Source organism: Manacus candei, unplaced genomic scaffold, assembly GCF_025592945.1.
Source record: "Manacus candei isolate 608988 ecotype Guabito, Panama unplaced genomic scaffold, ASM2559294v1 h1tg000029l, whole genome shotgun sequence".
NCBI classification, from domain to species: domain Eukaryota; kingdom Metazoa; phylum Chordata; class Aves; order Passeriformes; family Pipridae; genus Manacus; species Manacus candei.
In genome coordinates this window covers 2989214-3005912 of record NW_026138077.1, presented here as the reverse complement: position 1 = coordinate 3005912, position 16699 = coordinate 2989214, and the positions used below count along the sequence as shown (strand labels likewise).

Genomic DNA, 16699 nt, shown 5'->3' with positions numbered 1-16699 from the left:
AGAATGAAAATTGAGATTCATTAGGTTTAAAGTGGACTTTTGACCAGAAAGATCAATGAGTGCATTCTCCTGGGCGGATTTACAGGCCAAATGAATCCCTGGTTTAACCTCTTAGCTCAGAAGGTTTCATAAAGGGAGGGGTTTGCCTATCAGGGTCGGGCATGTGCATGGTTCCCAGGCATTACAAGATTGAAGTTGTAGCCATTTCAACCTAAAGGAGGGAAAGAAAAACCCACAAGAGGTTGGACAGGGAAATGAGATTTAAGCACACTCCCAGACCATCAGGCAGTGATTGATATGCTAAACAACAGTACACCGGACAGGATGAAGTCCTGCAAGAAAAAAAGCAGATGCCAGTGAAGAATGAGCACAGTCAAAATACGTGGGAACTGTGTGCTCTCAGGGGCACTGGTGACCAAGGGCAATGGCACCCTGCACTGCCCTCAACAAAAAGGCAGCTATCCCTGACTGGTCAGTGAACACCTGACACTCTTCTGCCACCACTATGAAAAGATGGGCATTGTCTTCTCCTCACCTCAAGTTATTTATCAGCAAAAGTAGCTGCTGCAGCTGCTACAAAAGGGGTGAGAGTAACCACATCACCCCAAACAGCTGCACCAGCTGGGAGCAGAAGAATCACACAGAAAAGACAGGTTATAAACTAGGACCCACTTCCAAATTTCAGAATATGGTAGAATTTCTACAGCACCCAGATACACAGTCCTCATCCCCAAAGGGTAAGTATCACAGAATCACAGAGTGGTTGGCTTGGAAGGGACCTTAAAGATCATCTAACTCCAAACCCCTCCATCTCCAGGAGCTGTAAGTGATTTAAAAGTGAAAAAAACGAGTATAAATACCAAATGTAACACTAATAAATATTGAAAGCTGGCCCTGATACCACATTCAGTGGAGAGCAGACTCCAAACTGATTCCTCACCCACAGTGGATATTGCCTTTCCTTTTTCCCAGCTGGCATTAAAGTAGCAACAGCTTTAGTACCAGGTTTTGAAAAATTTGTTACTGTAAACCAGACTTGCAGCAGCATTTAACATAAAATTGAGCTATTTTCTGGCTGTTTGTACAAAATGAAACATGAGCTAACATTACATAAACTAGATGATGCAGGTTTTTGTGGCCCAAATCCCATTTTTACTAGATTTAGAACCCCTCTGTTGATGCAGGTTTGTTTCTGGGGATGCAGTGATCAAAGATTTGCATCTGTTTGCATATGGAACTAGTAACTGTTGAATGTGCAAGTCAAAGCTTACAAACAGATAAATGTTTATGGATTCTTTGTAATTGTTGTTACTTTAATACCAGTGAGGGATCCAAACCCTACACGTGGTCCTACAGAAACACAACAGATGCTCTGTTCCAAGGATCTCATCTTAAAACTGAGTGTACTGCTTCACAGTAGACTAACAAAGTCCCTTAAGGTACCAGTTGTTTTTAAAAAAATGAAGGCAATTTTTAGGAATCACACTGACCTTTCTGAGCTCTTTTCTTCTCGAGGGAAATTTAATTTCATTTAGAGGAAACATTACCATGCTGTTTGAAAGCAGCACCAGGATTTTTCTGCAGCGTCAGAATTTTCTTTGGAACAGAAAAACCTTCCTGATATTACCGAACAAACAGACAATCTCACTGATAGATTCCAAAGAGCGATAAAAAGGAAAGAAGTTAAAGGGTCTTATCAGTCTAAATGGCCTTTGGAGTGCAGTTACTGTCTCTATCTTTTAATCTCTTTCTGAAAGCTCTGGAAGCTCCCTGTGTTATCTGTGCCATCCATGAAAACTCACCACAAAGTCACTTATTGCCCCCTCACCACCTCCCATCACCAATTATTTGTGCAAGTGCACTGGAAATTTTTGAGGGTGGAGATCCTCACATGGCAATACAATCTGGAGCTTGTAGATTAAAACCTGATTTAAGTAAGATCCCCTTTCTTTAAAAAGCTGGGCGTTGAAAGCAGAGAGCAGAGCTATAAACATGAAATCACAGAATTCCCGGATGGTTTGGGTTGGAAGGGACCTCAAAGCTCATCCCATGCCACCCCTGTGACAAGGGCAGGGACACCTTCCACTAGCCCAGGTTGCTCCAAGTCCTGTCCAACCTGGCCTTTTGCACTTCCAGGGATAAACACTTCAAGCTCCATCTCTCAGCTATGAAGTGACATTCAGTTCTAAGAAATCCCAAAGAACTTCCAGTTTTTGATGGACCATGGGATAAAAGACATGGGTTGGTAACAGCTTTAATGAATTTACTGAACAAAAAGGCACTGCCATAAGAAGCTTCCCCCACTATCTAAACATTTTTGCCAACCAGATGAAAGATTATGAATTTTGATTTCTTTTCCACTTTTGTTTCTCACACAGGCATATCACAGGCAGATTTCCTGATTATCCCCCTGAGAAGGCAGGAGGGTCAAAAGCTATTTTTTCTGAAAAAACTCCAGAGCAGGTACTGTTCCTCCTTTAATGACAAAAATTAATAAGACTGGGGAAGGAATTGCCACAAAACCTGTTTATTTAAGTAGTAAATTTTCATAACAGTGTCTCTAGTACTCTAGGAACCTTATGGTTAAAAAGTTTTTTGCTGCAAGAGAAAGGATGGTGTTTTTTCCAGGGTAAACCACAAAAGTTGGGTACCAAAATCTGTTCCATTTCAGGATCTTAGTCACGACTGAAGGTGCTCAGGTGATGGACAAGGTGGCAGAAGGTGCAGAAAAGGGCTCAGCTACCAAGAATTACTCTCCTGTTGCAAAATCCACATGGTTAAACTGGTCCTAGCTACCAGTATAACTACATGTTAAAGAGCCTTGGTTTAAAATAGGTCAGCAAAGCTGCCCCAGAGGCTGAAATTGGTTCCAGTGTGTTTGCATTCAGTATCAGCATAGCCCAGCAACAATTATTTTTGTTTTAAGCAGAGAAGAGTTTCTTGTGCAGGCAGGCCTAAGCCTTGATTTACTGCCAAAATTCGTTAAGCAAGTCTAACATCCAAGTGAAGGAAGCATCTTAGTTTATCTTATGTATTCTTGTAGTGAACTCAGTTGTTTTTCCCGTAAGTCCCTCTCCCAGTTTCTCTGGCTAACAGAGGTGGCTGATAATCTCTTCCTCGGATCATCCTGATGTCACACAGGGGAAGTGCTTAAGCCCAGCTGGAGGCAGTGGTTGGCACTCAGAGCCCACCCCAAAGATCCAAGAGGATGATGAGTCTGAGGAGGGCAGTTATAAAGAGGAAGGAGGAGGATTCCTGCACAGGGGAGCAGGGTTTGGCCACTGAGTGAACCAGGTCTGGGGGCTACTGGTGGGCTGTGAAAATAGTCATAGTATGAAACAGTCAGAATTCTGTGGTCCTTTAAAGCTCCATTACTGAGAGACTGTTACCTGATCTGCCTGCAGCTGGGGATCTAACACAGGAATGGTACAACAGGATTGTCACAGAATCCCAGAATGGTTTGGGTTGGAAGGGACCTAAAGATCATCTCATTCCATTCCCTGCCATGGGCAGGGACACCTTCCACTGGACCAGGTTTGTATCCAGCCTGGCCTTGAACACTTCCAGGGATGAGGAATTTTAGATTCAGTCCTCCCTGGAATGCCAGGGAGGAGCTTGGAGCTAGCAGTCTGTGTGTGGTTCGGGGCAGTGTAAATACAGGCTGGAACAGCACAGAGCACTGCACTGACCATCAGCTGCTTTGCTTACAACAAAATGCAAGAAAACCGCTCCAAGCAGCTGTGTCTGCCTAAAACTGAGCTCAGGGCATGCTCCTGGTTCTAGCCAAGCTCAGAGCCTGCTCAGCTCAGCCCTGCTGGCTTCAGCATTAAGTCACTGTGTTGTTCAAAGCGAAGGAGACCCTCGGTTAATTTTCAGCTCCTAAAGCAGAAACACATGTCAGAGTCAGGAAGGCTTTGTTGGCTGCTCTAGGAGCCACCCAGCAAGTGTGGCTTATTCCTGGAGGAGGCCTGGGGAAAGTGATGCTAATTAGCCCTGCTACCAACAAGGATAAACACAACTCAGACAGAAAACATCACCAGAAATGACACCGAGCAACTCTGGGTGTGGAGGCGGGTTGTGAATTTACTCTTCCTGTCCTGCTCCCAGCTTTGAATTGCCACCTTCAGCTGTTCTGCTGTCTTTCCTGAGCATCTGCTTTCTCTTTGCATAAAGAAATAGAAGCCAGAAGTCTGAAGATTGTTTTGCTGCCTGTTTTCCCTTCATCCTGGAAGGAAAACCCTGCATCTATTTTCCCAACAGATTTTCACTAGCAATTATCTGATTTTCAACGATTTTGGGGCCTGTTTTCTCTCCCTTCTTAGCCAGCAGAATGTGTGTCACAGCCTTGACAGATCTGCACAATGAAGTTGGCAAAAGAAAGTTCAGCACAATCGTGGTTTTACCTGAATGTCAGACAAGTAAAACATTTTTTATTCAACTGAGTCAGCTGCATATTAAAAATCCCTGAGGCCACTGGGTTTGCTCCTCACTGGTCTACTGGGCAACATAGTAAAGGAAATCCTGGCCCCATTGAAGCTAATGGGAGTTTTGTCCTTGACTCCAGGGCAGACAGGAGTTCACCTCTGGTACAGATGAGCTTCTGTGAAGGGGCTGGTTACTCCTGAGTTAAACTCCATGAAAAATCAAGAGTGAACCGTATGTAAAAAGGGAGCATTTTATAAGACTTGGGTAAAGACACTTTGGGGAAAATAAAATACAAATGAATCACTTCATGAACCATTGCTGCATTATTATACATCCTATATTTCTTGATTCTTTGACAACTCTGACCTTAGCTGACTTTGTAACGCAGCTGGCCTTCTGCACAAGCTGCTTCCCTGACATTTCACAAATACCTGGCCAAAAGATGTGCCAGAGAGATCCCAGTGCAAAGTACTTGGTGCTTTAGTCAGAAAATAACTGCTGTCCTTTAACTGAAAAGAAGCTGTTCTCTACTTCACTTTTCAAGAGTATTTAAGATTCCAGGACATCAGTGTAATCTCCCTACATCTGTTCCAGATTTCTACCCCTAATGGTTTTTTATGTTTTGCTCTGCAGATAATCATCAGATGTGACAATTTTTAGCTTTGCCCTTATCCTACTGCCAACAAAATTACAATCTTTTCCTGTAGTTCATTAAGTCTCATCACCATGAAAATAAGCCGAGAGAGTTGCCATTTAGCACGTATTCCCCCCTCTCCCAACTCCCTCTCATTTCCAATATTAAATAATCCACCAGGAGAAAAAAAAGGTGTCAGAGAAGGACTCAGATCTCTGGAATTGTACTTTTTGTATCCGGCATTTTGCAAATATGCTTTTATTTTGACAGCGAATACACCAAGCATATTTTCCAGTACAAGAAATAGGTGCCTACACCTATGCTCACCTTTATGTTTCTGTTCCACACTATTCTGGATGCTCCATTTAGGAATTATCAGGCTGGATTTCACAAGTGCTAAACACACAGTGCCATCAGCTGATGCTGGGCACTTCAAATATTCGGATTATTTCCAATTAACACTGGAGGAGGAGAGAATCTGTACTCAGTCTCTGTTCAGCTACACAACAGGCAAATATATTCAGCTCCAGACAGCAATCCACCTTCCCTAAAACACTGCCACCACAGACCAAGCAAAAAACCTGGAATTTTCATGAACACCTTCAATGGAGACCAATGTTTGGAAGTGTTTGCCAGAAAACGAGCAGGAGAGTGAGGGAGTTTAACTAGGGAGTTAAACTACATTTGGGCAACATCTGCCAGGTGGAAAAAACCCCAGAGCATGCTTCAATCATGGACTGCAGTGGATGGGTTAAAGCCAACTGTAAGGTTTTGCAAGATCCTATAAAGCTCTGAAATCCCACCCAACATTTTGAATTCTTTCCTGCAACAAACAAATCACTGGGGTTGTTTCTGCAGCTTAAGCTTTGCTTGCAGGTGCACACTTGAAAGTAAACAATGCTCAGAAATTTTGACTCTGTCATCTTAAAGGAGTTTTTTTTCCAACTTAGAAGATTCCATGAAGAGCTACTCAGATGGATTTACCCGTAAGCGGAACAAGTTCAGACCACTGGCCCTCAGCTGGCTTAGATGGGACAGAGTCCCAGGCCTACCACGATGACAACAATATCTGCTCCTGATCTCTAAAAGAAGAAGCATTTCTTAGATTCCACAATACCCTCTTTCTGTAGAATTAATACTCCAAGAGAACAACTTTTTCTCTGCAGGAACATCAGGCTTTATGCCTATAAAGCGTTTCTGTTCAAACCAGTTTCAGAGCCAAGCTCTGAGGCTAGCTCTCACCTGCCACAGCTGGAGATCCAGCATTCCCAAACTCACTCTATCCCTACTTTTCCTTTATGCCCACAACGCTAAAAGGGAAGAAGTTCAAGTAAGGTCTTCTTTCACAGAATGAGGCTTATTCTTGAAGAACATCTGCCTCGAGTATCAGTTCACCTGAGCCAACACCAGGCTTCCTGTGGCTGAGGAAAGCAGAACATAAGTGAGTCCTGCTGGCAGCTAGAGGTTTTCTTGTATTTGGTTCATATAAACCAGCATCAGACAGTTCCATTCATAGGCTGCACTCTGGTTCAGTGCCCATCTCTTTCCCAAAAACGGGGATTCACACTTCAAGAGTTTGGAAACACTTAAAATGATGTGTGAACACAGAAGTCAATTCAACTTTTGTGGGATTTAAAGGGAAATGTCTTTTCAGCCTTGGAAGAAAATGCTGCTGGAGAAGAGTCATCATTAGCACAATAGGAAAGACCAGGAAAAATACAGAGGCTAAAATTCATCTGCTCCTGCTGAAATATGTTCTCTTCCTCAAAATTAAGAGTTTGCTGACTGCTTTCAGTATCATTTCAGAAAGAGGCAACCTAGCAAAGAAAAGGGCAGTCTAAAACAATTTAGGAAGACATCTGCTCCTATCTCCCCTTTCTTCAGGGGGAAAAAACCCAACTGTATCATCCTGTGGGTGAATTGCTTAGTATCTCAAACTAAACTTTTCTGGCCCTTCCCTTTCTCTCCTCCCCTTTTGTTGGATTCTTCAGGCATCTCCTTGTAGCTGGAGGGGAAATGGTTCTGTATAAAAGAGTATAAAGGAGCCAGTGGAGGTGAGATGCACAGCCAGCTTCCCCAGGCTCCCAGTCCTCTGGAATCACAGAGCTGCTGAGAGCAGAGGTGAAAGCAGAGCTGGGGAAGCTGCACAGGAGAACAAAACCAAGGAAGGCAGGACAGAAGGAAAAGGACAGTTCAGCTCTTCAGTCCCTTCATAGCAGGTTCATGAGAACAGAAACTCCACATAACCCCTTCCAGTATCATCCATCTGTATAAAAACATGAGAGCAAATCATTCCAGTTGGAGTGCACTTAAAATATCACCCCTAGAACGCAAAAACACTGCTGAAAATTAAAACCTTTTGTCAGTGCTGTGTGTTTACAGGTATCCTGCTGGATAAACCCACCGAGGTGCTGGGATTGGTTATGGTTACCCTTTGTAGGCAGGGCAGAGGTGGAGGTGACAAGGTTGGATTTCTGGCTGGGTATTAGCACTAAGGAAAGGATACACTCGGAGTAGCTCTGTTGGTTTTGGATACAACAGGCCTGCTGGGACACTAAAAACCTATTTTGAACTCCAGTCAATCTGTTAATCTCTCCCAGGGAATGAAATGCTTCGCTGCTTATCACCTCCAGATATGACTGAACAGTGCTTGGGGTTTAAATTACCATATTTAATTAAATGTAAGATACTGAAATGCTTGGGGACATCCACTAATGGAATTGCACTGGCTGCAAAGCATAACGTTGTCATTGTCCCCTTCCAGTGTCCAGCCTTCTGTACACTGAAAGGCATCCTTCAGAAAACAAATATTTTTACTGTTGTAGGAAACACATCTTACAATTGGAAATGTTTTATTTTCTACTCCCTCGTGGTACTGCCAATATTAATGATCCATTAATAAACTTCAACGGCCAGAGATTTTCTGATTTACACTTATCAGTAAATGGTCTTAAAATTCCTCTCAGGGACAGGAGAACACAATGAAAAGTGCCTGGAAACAAGATAATGGTAGAAACAGCAAATTCCACCCTCTGCCTTTTTCAGGCAATAAAGTATAAATGGCCAGGAACTCAGGTTATGGAATTGATGGAGCTGTACCCAGTTACCAGGGATAAGGATGCCAAGCTATCCACGGGTATCTGTCAGAGTTTGTCACAATATCTCTATCCAATCTCTCTCACCCACTAGAACAATCTCAGTCTTTAGCCACATTTGAAATCAGACACGCCTCAAGGCAACCTCTCAAAATCCATCCCTATAAAAATCAATCTGCCTTAGAAACACCAGCACAGATTCATTAGCTGAGTCTGAGTCCAGAGGGAACCTTAAGCTGTTAAATTAGAATATTGTGGGTGGTTTAAGGAGTTGGTCTTACTCCATGAAAGCCCTCATGGTTTGGGACACAGAAATCCCCTCTTTCCTAATGATAATAGGACAGGCAGCACCTGTGGTAGGGTTTGCAGGTGGGAGTGCCCTCAGTGAAAGGGCTGCTCTGTAATGGTCAGCCACTCCGGAATTCAGAGGGCAGCCTATGGGGTGTGGTGTTCCCCCAGTACTGGAAAGCTGAAAGTGTGGAGGGTTCCAGAATCCTACAAGCACATGTCTGACATACCTGGCACAGGAAAACACTCAACCAGCAATTCACAGCCCTGTGTGTCTCTTCCAGGTCGCTGAAGAACTGGCTGCCAAACAGGAGGCGGAGAAAGCAGAGCAAAAGGGGAAAAACGAAAAAGAACAGAAGGAACAGGCAAAAGAAAAAAAGCCACAGAAAGCTGGAAAGAAAGTAAGGCTTCCTGCAGTACAGGCAGGTTATGGAGAGAGAGACAAAGCACAGCCCAAAATGAGCAGAGCTGGTAACTGGCATTTCACTGGTCACCAAGGCTCCAGCCTCGGGTTCAGGAGACAAAAACTGGCTGAGGCCAGTCCCTCTCAGCCTTTGGTGGTTTGGGGGAACTGAATTTTACCTCTCACATTTTAGGAATGGCCATGACTGAGCTCAGTGGGAAGAGCTGATGTTGGTGTGGAGACATAGATGAGGGAAAAGCACACATTAGGGCTTTGACAGCGCTGCCAAGACAGTAAGTCAGGTAACAAAGTGGTGCCCGACCATCTAACCAGGCATTTCCACTTCTAATGTGTATACAGAGAAGTTAGTTGTGCCACCCACTTGCAGAATTAGGAAACGAGAGCCTTAGTCTCACTCAGAAACCCACCTCAGAGCTTGTGTGGATTTCAGACTAATTTTTAAATTGTGTTAACCAGCAGCATCCCTTTTTTTTTTTTTTACTGCAGCCAGTATTTCATAAGCCTGTAAATAAGTCATCATTTTCAGTCCACATTCTCTGCTACTTTTGCTTCAAATCACAGTGGACACCACTTAACGTACAATACACTCCCTGAAATCTTTGATATAAAGGGCTGGTTTCACTGAAGACACACTTCCAAATTATTTCAGGGGCAGCTTCACAGAGAAAAGCACCTGTGAAGCAGTACAGTGACCAAAGGGCACCTTCAAAGGCAAGCTATGCAACAAAAATTGTAGGCTTTTGCTGAAGCAGCAGATTTTCTTTTTCACTTTATAGTATAAACAAAAGTTGAAACGATATATATTTTTTAATAAGGGTAATTAATCTCTCACTGAATATGTGGAGGAGAAGGGTGAGTTTTCTAGGGCAAAGCTTCACTGCAAGTTTTACACAAATTAATTTTAAGGCCTAACCCTAGAACAAACATGTATCAAAAAAAGAGATGCTTTTCTTGGACAACATCCATTAATATGGCCAAAAGCTCTCATAACATCCAGCCAGGAACCTAAATTACATGAATTGAGAAAACAGTCAACTTAACTGGGAGGCAGATACCTAACTGTGAATTTGTAACTTAGCATCTTTGCTGGTTGAAAACACTATTTGGGTCATATAAAACAGTATTTGGGGGTTTGGGGTGGGGCTTTTTTCCCCTTTGTCAGTGAAAATGCACAGCAGGCTGAAGGAGCACATGCATAAATATGCTCTCCACACTCTTAAAACCTGGTGCTGAGTAGGAGGGGTAGTGGCTGCTCCTCTGCAAACAGGAAATGTTTCTAAGTGCTGGCCTCACAGGTTTTCAGTCACTTGTCCTCAGGGTGACACTGTCACTGCTTAGTGAAGGCATCACACACTGCTATTATTGCTGCCACTTCATTCTACCTCAGTGGCAGAGCAGAGCCAACCTGTTGGAGCCACAGAGGAGAAAGGAATGTAGTGCCTGCAGACCCACCCCAAACACCACCTTGTTTATTTATTGTCCCTGAGACTTCTGGTGATTGGTACCAGGGCTGAGTGCAGCTCTGTGGGACCCCTTCGTGGTGTAACCCCTCAGATCAGCACAGACACTGCAGAACTCGATGGGGAAGATCAGACAAAAGGCAATAGCTTAGAAAAGCTTTTGAAATTAGAGGCTTGAAAGAGCATTGTCGTTCACAGCTTCAGAAGCTGCAGCACCTCAGACACCCCCAGCCTTTTGAAAGCGTTCACGAGGGTATCCTCTCATGGCTCTCTGCAGCTCTGCCCTTGTCCTGCTCCTTCCCAGCTCAGCCAGCCCAGAACAAACCCCTGGGATGCCTCTGCTCTCACACAAGGGATCAAAAAGGCTGTTCCAAACACTTCAGTATAAGTCAAAGTGAGACGTTTCAGGCACACTGAAAACGCCAAACCCAACCCAAGCCCCTGAAACTGGATGGCAATTCACTCATCTGCTTAAAAATCTGACTTTCCCAGGATAAATTTGATTCCTTCTTGGTCTTGCACATTTCAGAAGGTAAGAACCAGCAACACCAAAAATGTATCTCAGTCCCCTCACAGACTCCACAAGGTTGTTTTGAAATGGGGTGAAATAACAGCACAGAGCTCTGGGGGTTTATAACTTCATGTCATTCTCATCTCTTCACCCATCACAAGTCCTGTCAAGTAAAATTCTGAGCCATTATATCAGGTTTTCTATGGTTCATTGAGAAAGAACAAAGGGAACATTCTCTCCAAGGTTATAGCACTGACAGGGGAAAAAAATAGCATCTTAGACCAGTTGAGAAGTATTTGGAAAAGTTCTAACAGCAGGACTCTTATTAAAATAAGTACAGGCTATAAGTCATAGGGATGCAGGCAGGAAAAAAGCTCTGCTCCCAACTTCGATTCTTAAAGAAAACAAAAGTTTGATCCCAGAAGGAAATTTAAGTATTTCTGAAAAGCCTGATAGCAATCTCTACAAAGAGTATTTGGTATCAAAGCAACTTCACTTTCTTTTCTCTGCACGGTGCTGATTTGATTTCCCATTAGGCACTTAAGGAAAACAACCCACAACTTCATCCCCACATAATCCCTCTTTTCAACAGCAGAACCAGTGTGGACTGTTTCACCCAGCAACCTGTTGCAGCTTGTCTCACTGAACATGAGCAAGGCTGTACATCCCTAAATTTCATCCAAAAATGCTTCACAGTCAGACCCATTTTGTCCTCAGTGAAAGCCATTAGGAAAACGTCCACAGGAAAAAAATGCAGAGTGGAGTCAATTCCTGTCAGTTTTCTCTGCTGCTGGGTGACAATCACCTGGGATGGACTAGGCTTTGGAAAGCCTCAGAAATAGATTCAGACTCATATTTCCGTGTTTCTGCTTAGATTCAAACATATATTGTTGGTTCAAGGTGCTTTAACACATTTAACACAGAGCAAGTATGGAACTAATTAACTGAACATCGAAAACTACACGAACTGGCTCCAGAGGAAAAGTTCTTGTTGTTTTATTGACTCTTAGGCTGTTAACTGAGGCAAGAGGGAGAAGAGCATCCTGCAGCTGTCCTTTAGACACAAAACAGGGGGCTTGATTCAAATCAATCCAATTGACACAATGAAAATCACTGAAGCAAATGACTAAAATGGTCCATTGGCTTATTTATAACAATAAAAGAAACATTAATGTGTCCTATGCTATTAAGAAGCTAACCATGAATTTTAGGCTGTTTTTTGGGGGGGTTAACAGTTAGCACTTCTCAGTATTTCCCCTCAGAACATCATGGTTTAATAATTTTCTATAAAATACCATGGAAAACTGTAAAAAGAATGGATTCTGCCTACTGCAAAAGATCCGAGGATGAATCTCAAAATGCTACACCATGTAAAGCTGGGAATACATGAGAGTAACTGGGGATTTGAGCTCAAATCCTCAAACACTTGCTTATACTTTACCCAAACAGTTCTCAATGTTCAGTCAGGAAACTCCTGAGTTTCTTTCAAAGCTATCAATAAAGCTTAGGGTAGAAGTGAAAAATGCATTTAGATTTTGCATGTCCTTCCTGGCCCAAACTGTAATTACTGCAAAATTACTTCAATTAAAAACAGATCTTTAATAAGCTGAAACTGTATCTGCAGGTAGCAGATATGCACCTAATTACAGCACATATTTAGGGGGGTTGTTTAGACTTAGCTATTCCAGGAGCTGCATTTTATGTCTTGTTGATAACAAGTAGTTTACAGACTACTTAGCAAAAGCCTGATCCACCTCTTGCTGTCTTGCATAAATCCACATTCACCTCCTCCCCAAACAGTGATCTACCTCCCCATTATCAACTATTACCTCACGAACATTTTGAGATTTATGTCTAATACAATATAAAAAAACTTGGAGAATTTTCTGGCAACTTTTTCCATCAGAAATACTGGTTCAATGGAATTAAACCGTTTCAGGAACATGACAATGGCAGAGTAACTGAAAAAATAGTAATTTCATTTATATATTGAAGGTCTCCTACCTACATCATGTCTTCAAATAAGCCAAAGCTTAATTCTTGTGACTTCAGTAGGTCGGTTGATAAAATTACACCCCCTGTGCTTCGCTCATGGAGATGCTCTGAGGGCTGGAGCCCCTCTGCTCTGGGGACAGGCTGGGAGAGCTGGGGAGGTTCATCTGAAGAAGAGAAGAGTCCAGGGAGAGCTGAGAGCCCCTTCCAGGGCCTAAAGGGGCTCCAGGAGAGCTGGAGAAGGACTGGGGACAAGGGATGGAGGGACAGGACACAGGGAATGGCTTCCCACTGCCAGAGGGCAGGGTTAGATGGGATATTGGGAAGGAATTCTTCCCTGTGAGGGTGGGGAGGCCCTGGCACAGGCTGCCCAGAGAAGCTGTGGCTACCCCATCCCTGGAAGTGTCCAAGGCCAGGCTGGACAGGGCTTGGAGCAACCTGTGCCAAGGGAAGGTGTCCCTGCCCAAGAAAGTTGGTAGAAATAGAACTTTCAGGTCCCTTCCACCCATTCTATAATTCTATGGAACTGTGCTCTCAACAGCTTTTCTTATCACCTTCCCCCCAATCCAGGTAGAGGATGAAGGCTGGAAAATGGGTCCCAGTAATTTCCTTTCAATACTGGAGGAAGGAAGCAGTCAATTCAAAGGTCAGTAGAAAAAGATAACAATTACAGCTGGAATGTTCAACTTAATCTGAATGTCATTCATGTAAGGTCAAGTGGGCAGCTGCCCAAACTAAGAACATCATAGAAATGAGGACATTTCATTAAAAAATGGTGTTTAGGAAGGGAGTCTTCCAGAAAATTCTTGGGAATCTGTCAAAATCATTGAGCTAATTGTACAGGAAGGTATGTTTCTGTGGGTGAAAATGAACAAACTAGAAGCAAAGTGCTTCAATATGTATGTGAAGGCATTTTTAGATTTTCAGAGGGCAACAAAAATGATATCTGAATAGCTAATAATTCAAAAGCATAATACTGTAGATCAAGCTTCAACATCAATGTTTTCATACTCCTGTAACTTTATCTGTCCATGGATTCCTTCATCTACACCAACCAGTAAAACTGATTTTGATTATATGTTTTAATAGGGGGATTTTTTCAAACAGAGGCATGAAAAATGCTGCAGAACTAGCAATATACTTGCTTTATGCAAAGTGTGTGAAACTTAAATATAACCCAGACTCACAGGCAGGAAACTGGCTGGTTTTTCACATTGAGAAAGAACCCAAAAGTAGGGATTGCTCAATAAAAATAAAAAAAAAAAATATTCCAGATCTCTTCTATCCCCTCCTCTCCACTTGATAGCTGTTTATCTCCTAAACACTTGTCTTCAATGTCCACCACAAGTGAGTCAACAATCACTTGTGCCAGGCCTGGAGACAGCATGGAAGTCATGCACTTGTCTTGGAAATGGGCTTATTTTTGCTGGATTTCATGGAGATTCTGTTCTACAACGATTTGGAAAAACCTCTTTTCTGCTCTCCACTCTGCAGAGTTAGTGCCTTGCTAAAATTCCTCATATGAAAAGTCCCCATTATTCCTTCCTGCTGGCAAATTACTGGCGTCGAGTTTTGTGCCTGGTTTGTGCTGGCTGGGGAGACACAAGTGCACAATGTGCTAAACATGCTCCAGTAGCTTTGCCTGACCTCTGACTTGAAGCAATTAGGGTTTTCTTACACGTCATAAATCAGAAAGCAGCCTTAATGGCTAAAAAGGAGCATTTCACTCCAGACTCTGCCCTTGAATGCTGCACACTGAAGTCAGCAGGAGTTCGAGGTAAGGATCGAGTTCATCTACACTTCTTCCCCTGGCTGCCCAAGAGCATCAGTTGTGCTTTTCTGTGCACTCAGAATGAAATGGTGCCGGAGCTCAAAACCAGCCACAGCAAGACTGGGGTTCCCACCCAGCGAGTCCCCAGGGCAGGGAAGGAGCAAAGGTGGCCCTGGGTGTTGGGATGAAGGAAAAGGAAGGCAGGAGGGGTTTGCATTGTAGGAAACACGTTTGGCTGTAACCTCGACACGGGATTCAAACGGTGCTTCCCAACAGGGCAGTGAGGAGTAAGAGTGCCACAGAGGGCACTTCAATAGTAACAGAGTCCCACATCTCACAACTAGCCCAAGCAGTAAGAACTCAGGGGTTTATGAGTGCCTGTGGGACTGGCTCTGAGCCCTGCAAATGTGTAACTTCAGGGGTTATCTGTGCTGGCTTTTCACATGAAGGTGAGCTCTGAACTGAGGGTCTGCTGTGCTGTGAGTCTCACAAAGCTTCCAAAGGGCAGCTCAGCAGCCCATTAGCTGCCTGTGGAGCCTTCACTGCTGTTCAGACCCTGAACTGGGCACCTGGAGCCAGGCAGTGGGAGCACACTGTGGTTCCCATTAGGTACTGGCAGCACTTGCTGGGATAACGTGCTCAGGTAGGTCAGGTACAGGCACATCCTTTTGTGGTAGTTCCAGACTGAGCCTGGCATTCCAAGTTTAACGCCCACACTCCTCTCCAGCCCATCCTGCCAGAGCTGACAGCTACTCCCCCAGCTCTAAAGGCACATAAGAAGGAAACATTTTCTGCACAGAGCACAACCAGCAACCCTCAGAGTGGAAAGAACTCTTGCAGGCTTCAAAGAATACCTGCAGTTCTGCCTTGGGCACACTGAGAGACTGGAGCTGTGCAGTTAAACTTCAGGTGGGGTTTTTTCCCCTCCCTTTCTCCTAGTGAACCAAGTCTATTTGAAACCACACTTATTTTTAGTAAACAGCTGTTAATTCCTCCTTGCAGCACAATCCCCTGCCTCATTCACAAGCACTTAGTGCTGTTTATTGCAGGACACAAACACAACACTACCTGGGGTGTTCAAAAATATATTACTTTTAATCTACCCGTGGGTAAAGTTCTTTGGTCACAGCCTCCAGAATCAAACCTACAACAACATCTGACCAAAACAGTGTAATTTCTCCTATTTTTAATTGCAGTCTGCTTTTATTTCAGTAGTAGGATCATGCAGAAAAAATAAGTTTGAGCTTGGTCTTTCTACACTGGGAACTTTCTCTGTTCCTATGGGGAAATAAGTCACTACCAGCATTTGCACAGAAGTTCAGATTTATTAGTGCATAAACCTTGAAAACATAATTGAAGGGAGCTTGCTTAAGAAAGGTTTGTATCAGCTGCCTACAATGGAATCATTGAAGTCCCTACTAAGGGTGTCCAAAGTTTACTAAACAATAGCTGACCAGACAACAAACATCTTTGTTTTGTCCCACACACACAACATTTACAATTAAGGAAGTCTTCCCACCCCCTGAAACTTATGCTTAGGTTACTTAAATATTTATATATATAGTTTAGTTTTCACAAAAATGTAACCATTTCAGTTACAAGCTTTCGTTCCATGTTTTTTCCTCCTTTACCAAACCAGAACTGCTGCCTAAACCTCTCTGGAATTCATGAAGGCTTTTATTCTTCTAGAACGGTATTTGGCAGTTTTTCTAGTTGCTAAACTACATTTGCCAAGCTCTAAAGCACTTATTTTACATAGTATTGTTGGAAACAGCCACTTTGTGTGACTTCTTTCACACTGGACTAGCAAGAGTTTACGTGGAGCAAATGTGAGCAGTCTGAACCATTACCTTCCTGTACTGGGGGTTATTTTTGCAGTGCCCTGTGCTGTGAGGCAGCAATGTGGTATTTTTCCCATTTTACAGATGCCCAGTTGATATTTATGACTTGTTCAGCATGGCAGAGAATATTTGAGTTCTACCCAAATACTCCATGGCCCAACCTTTAAGGTGTGGCAATATTACACATTTTTAGCTGGGCACCAGAAGTTTCAAACCCTTTTGCCAGGAGGTTGAAATGAGCCCTTTTAAGAAAAGCTT

The 16699-nt window shown here is 43.3% G+C and overlaps 1 protein-coding gene across 1 annotated transcript in view; it reads left to right on the top strand.

The window, feature by feature from the left end:
- The window catches only part of IQCA1 (IQ motif containing with AAA domain 1), a 106714-nt gene that overhangs the window by 50674 nt on the left and 39341 nt on the right, over positions 1-16699 (top strand). The window contains exons 7-9 of the mRNA XM_051791132.1: positions 2379-2463; positions 8727-8843; positions 13400-13475. Of these exons, the coding sequence (XP_051647092.1) occupies positions 2379-2463; positions 8727-8843; positions 13400-13475 (278 nt within the window). The remainder of the gene's footprint in view (positions 1-2378; positions 2464-8726; positions 8844-13399; positions 13476-16699) is intronic.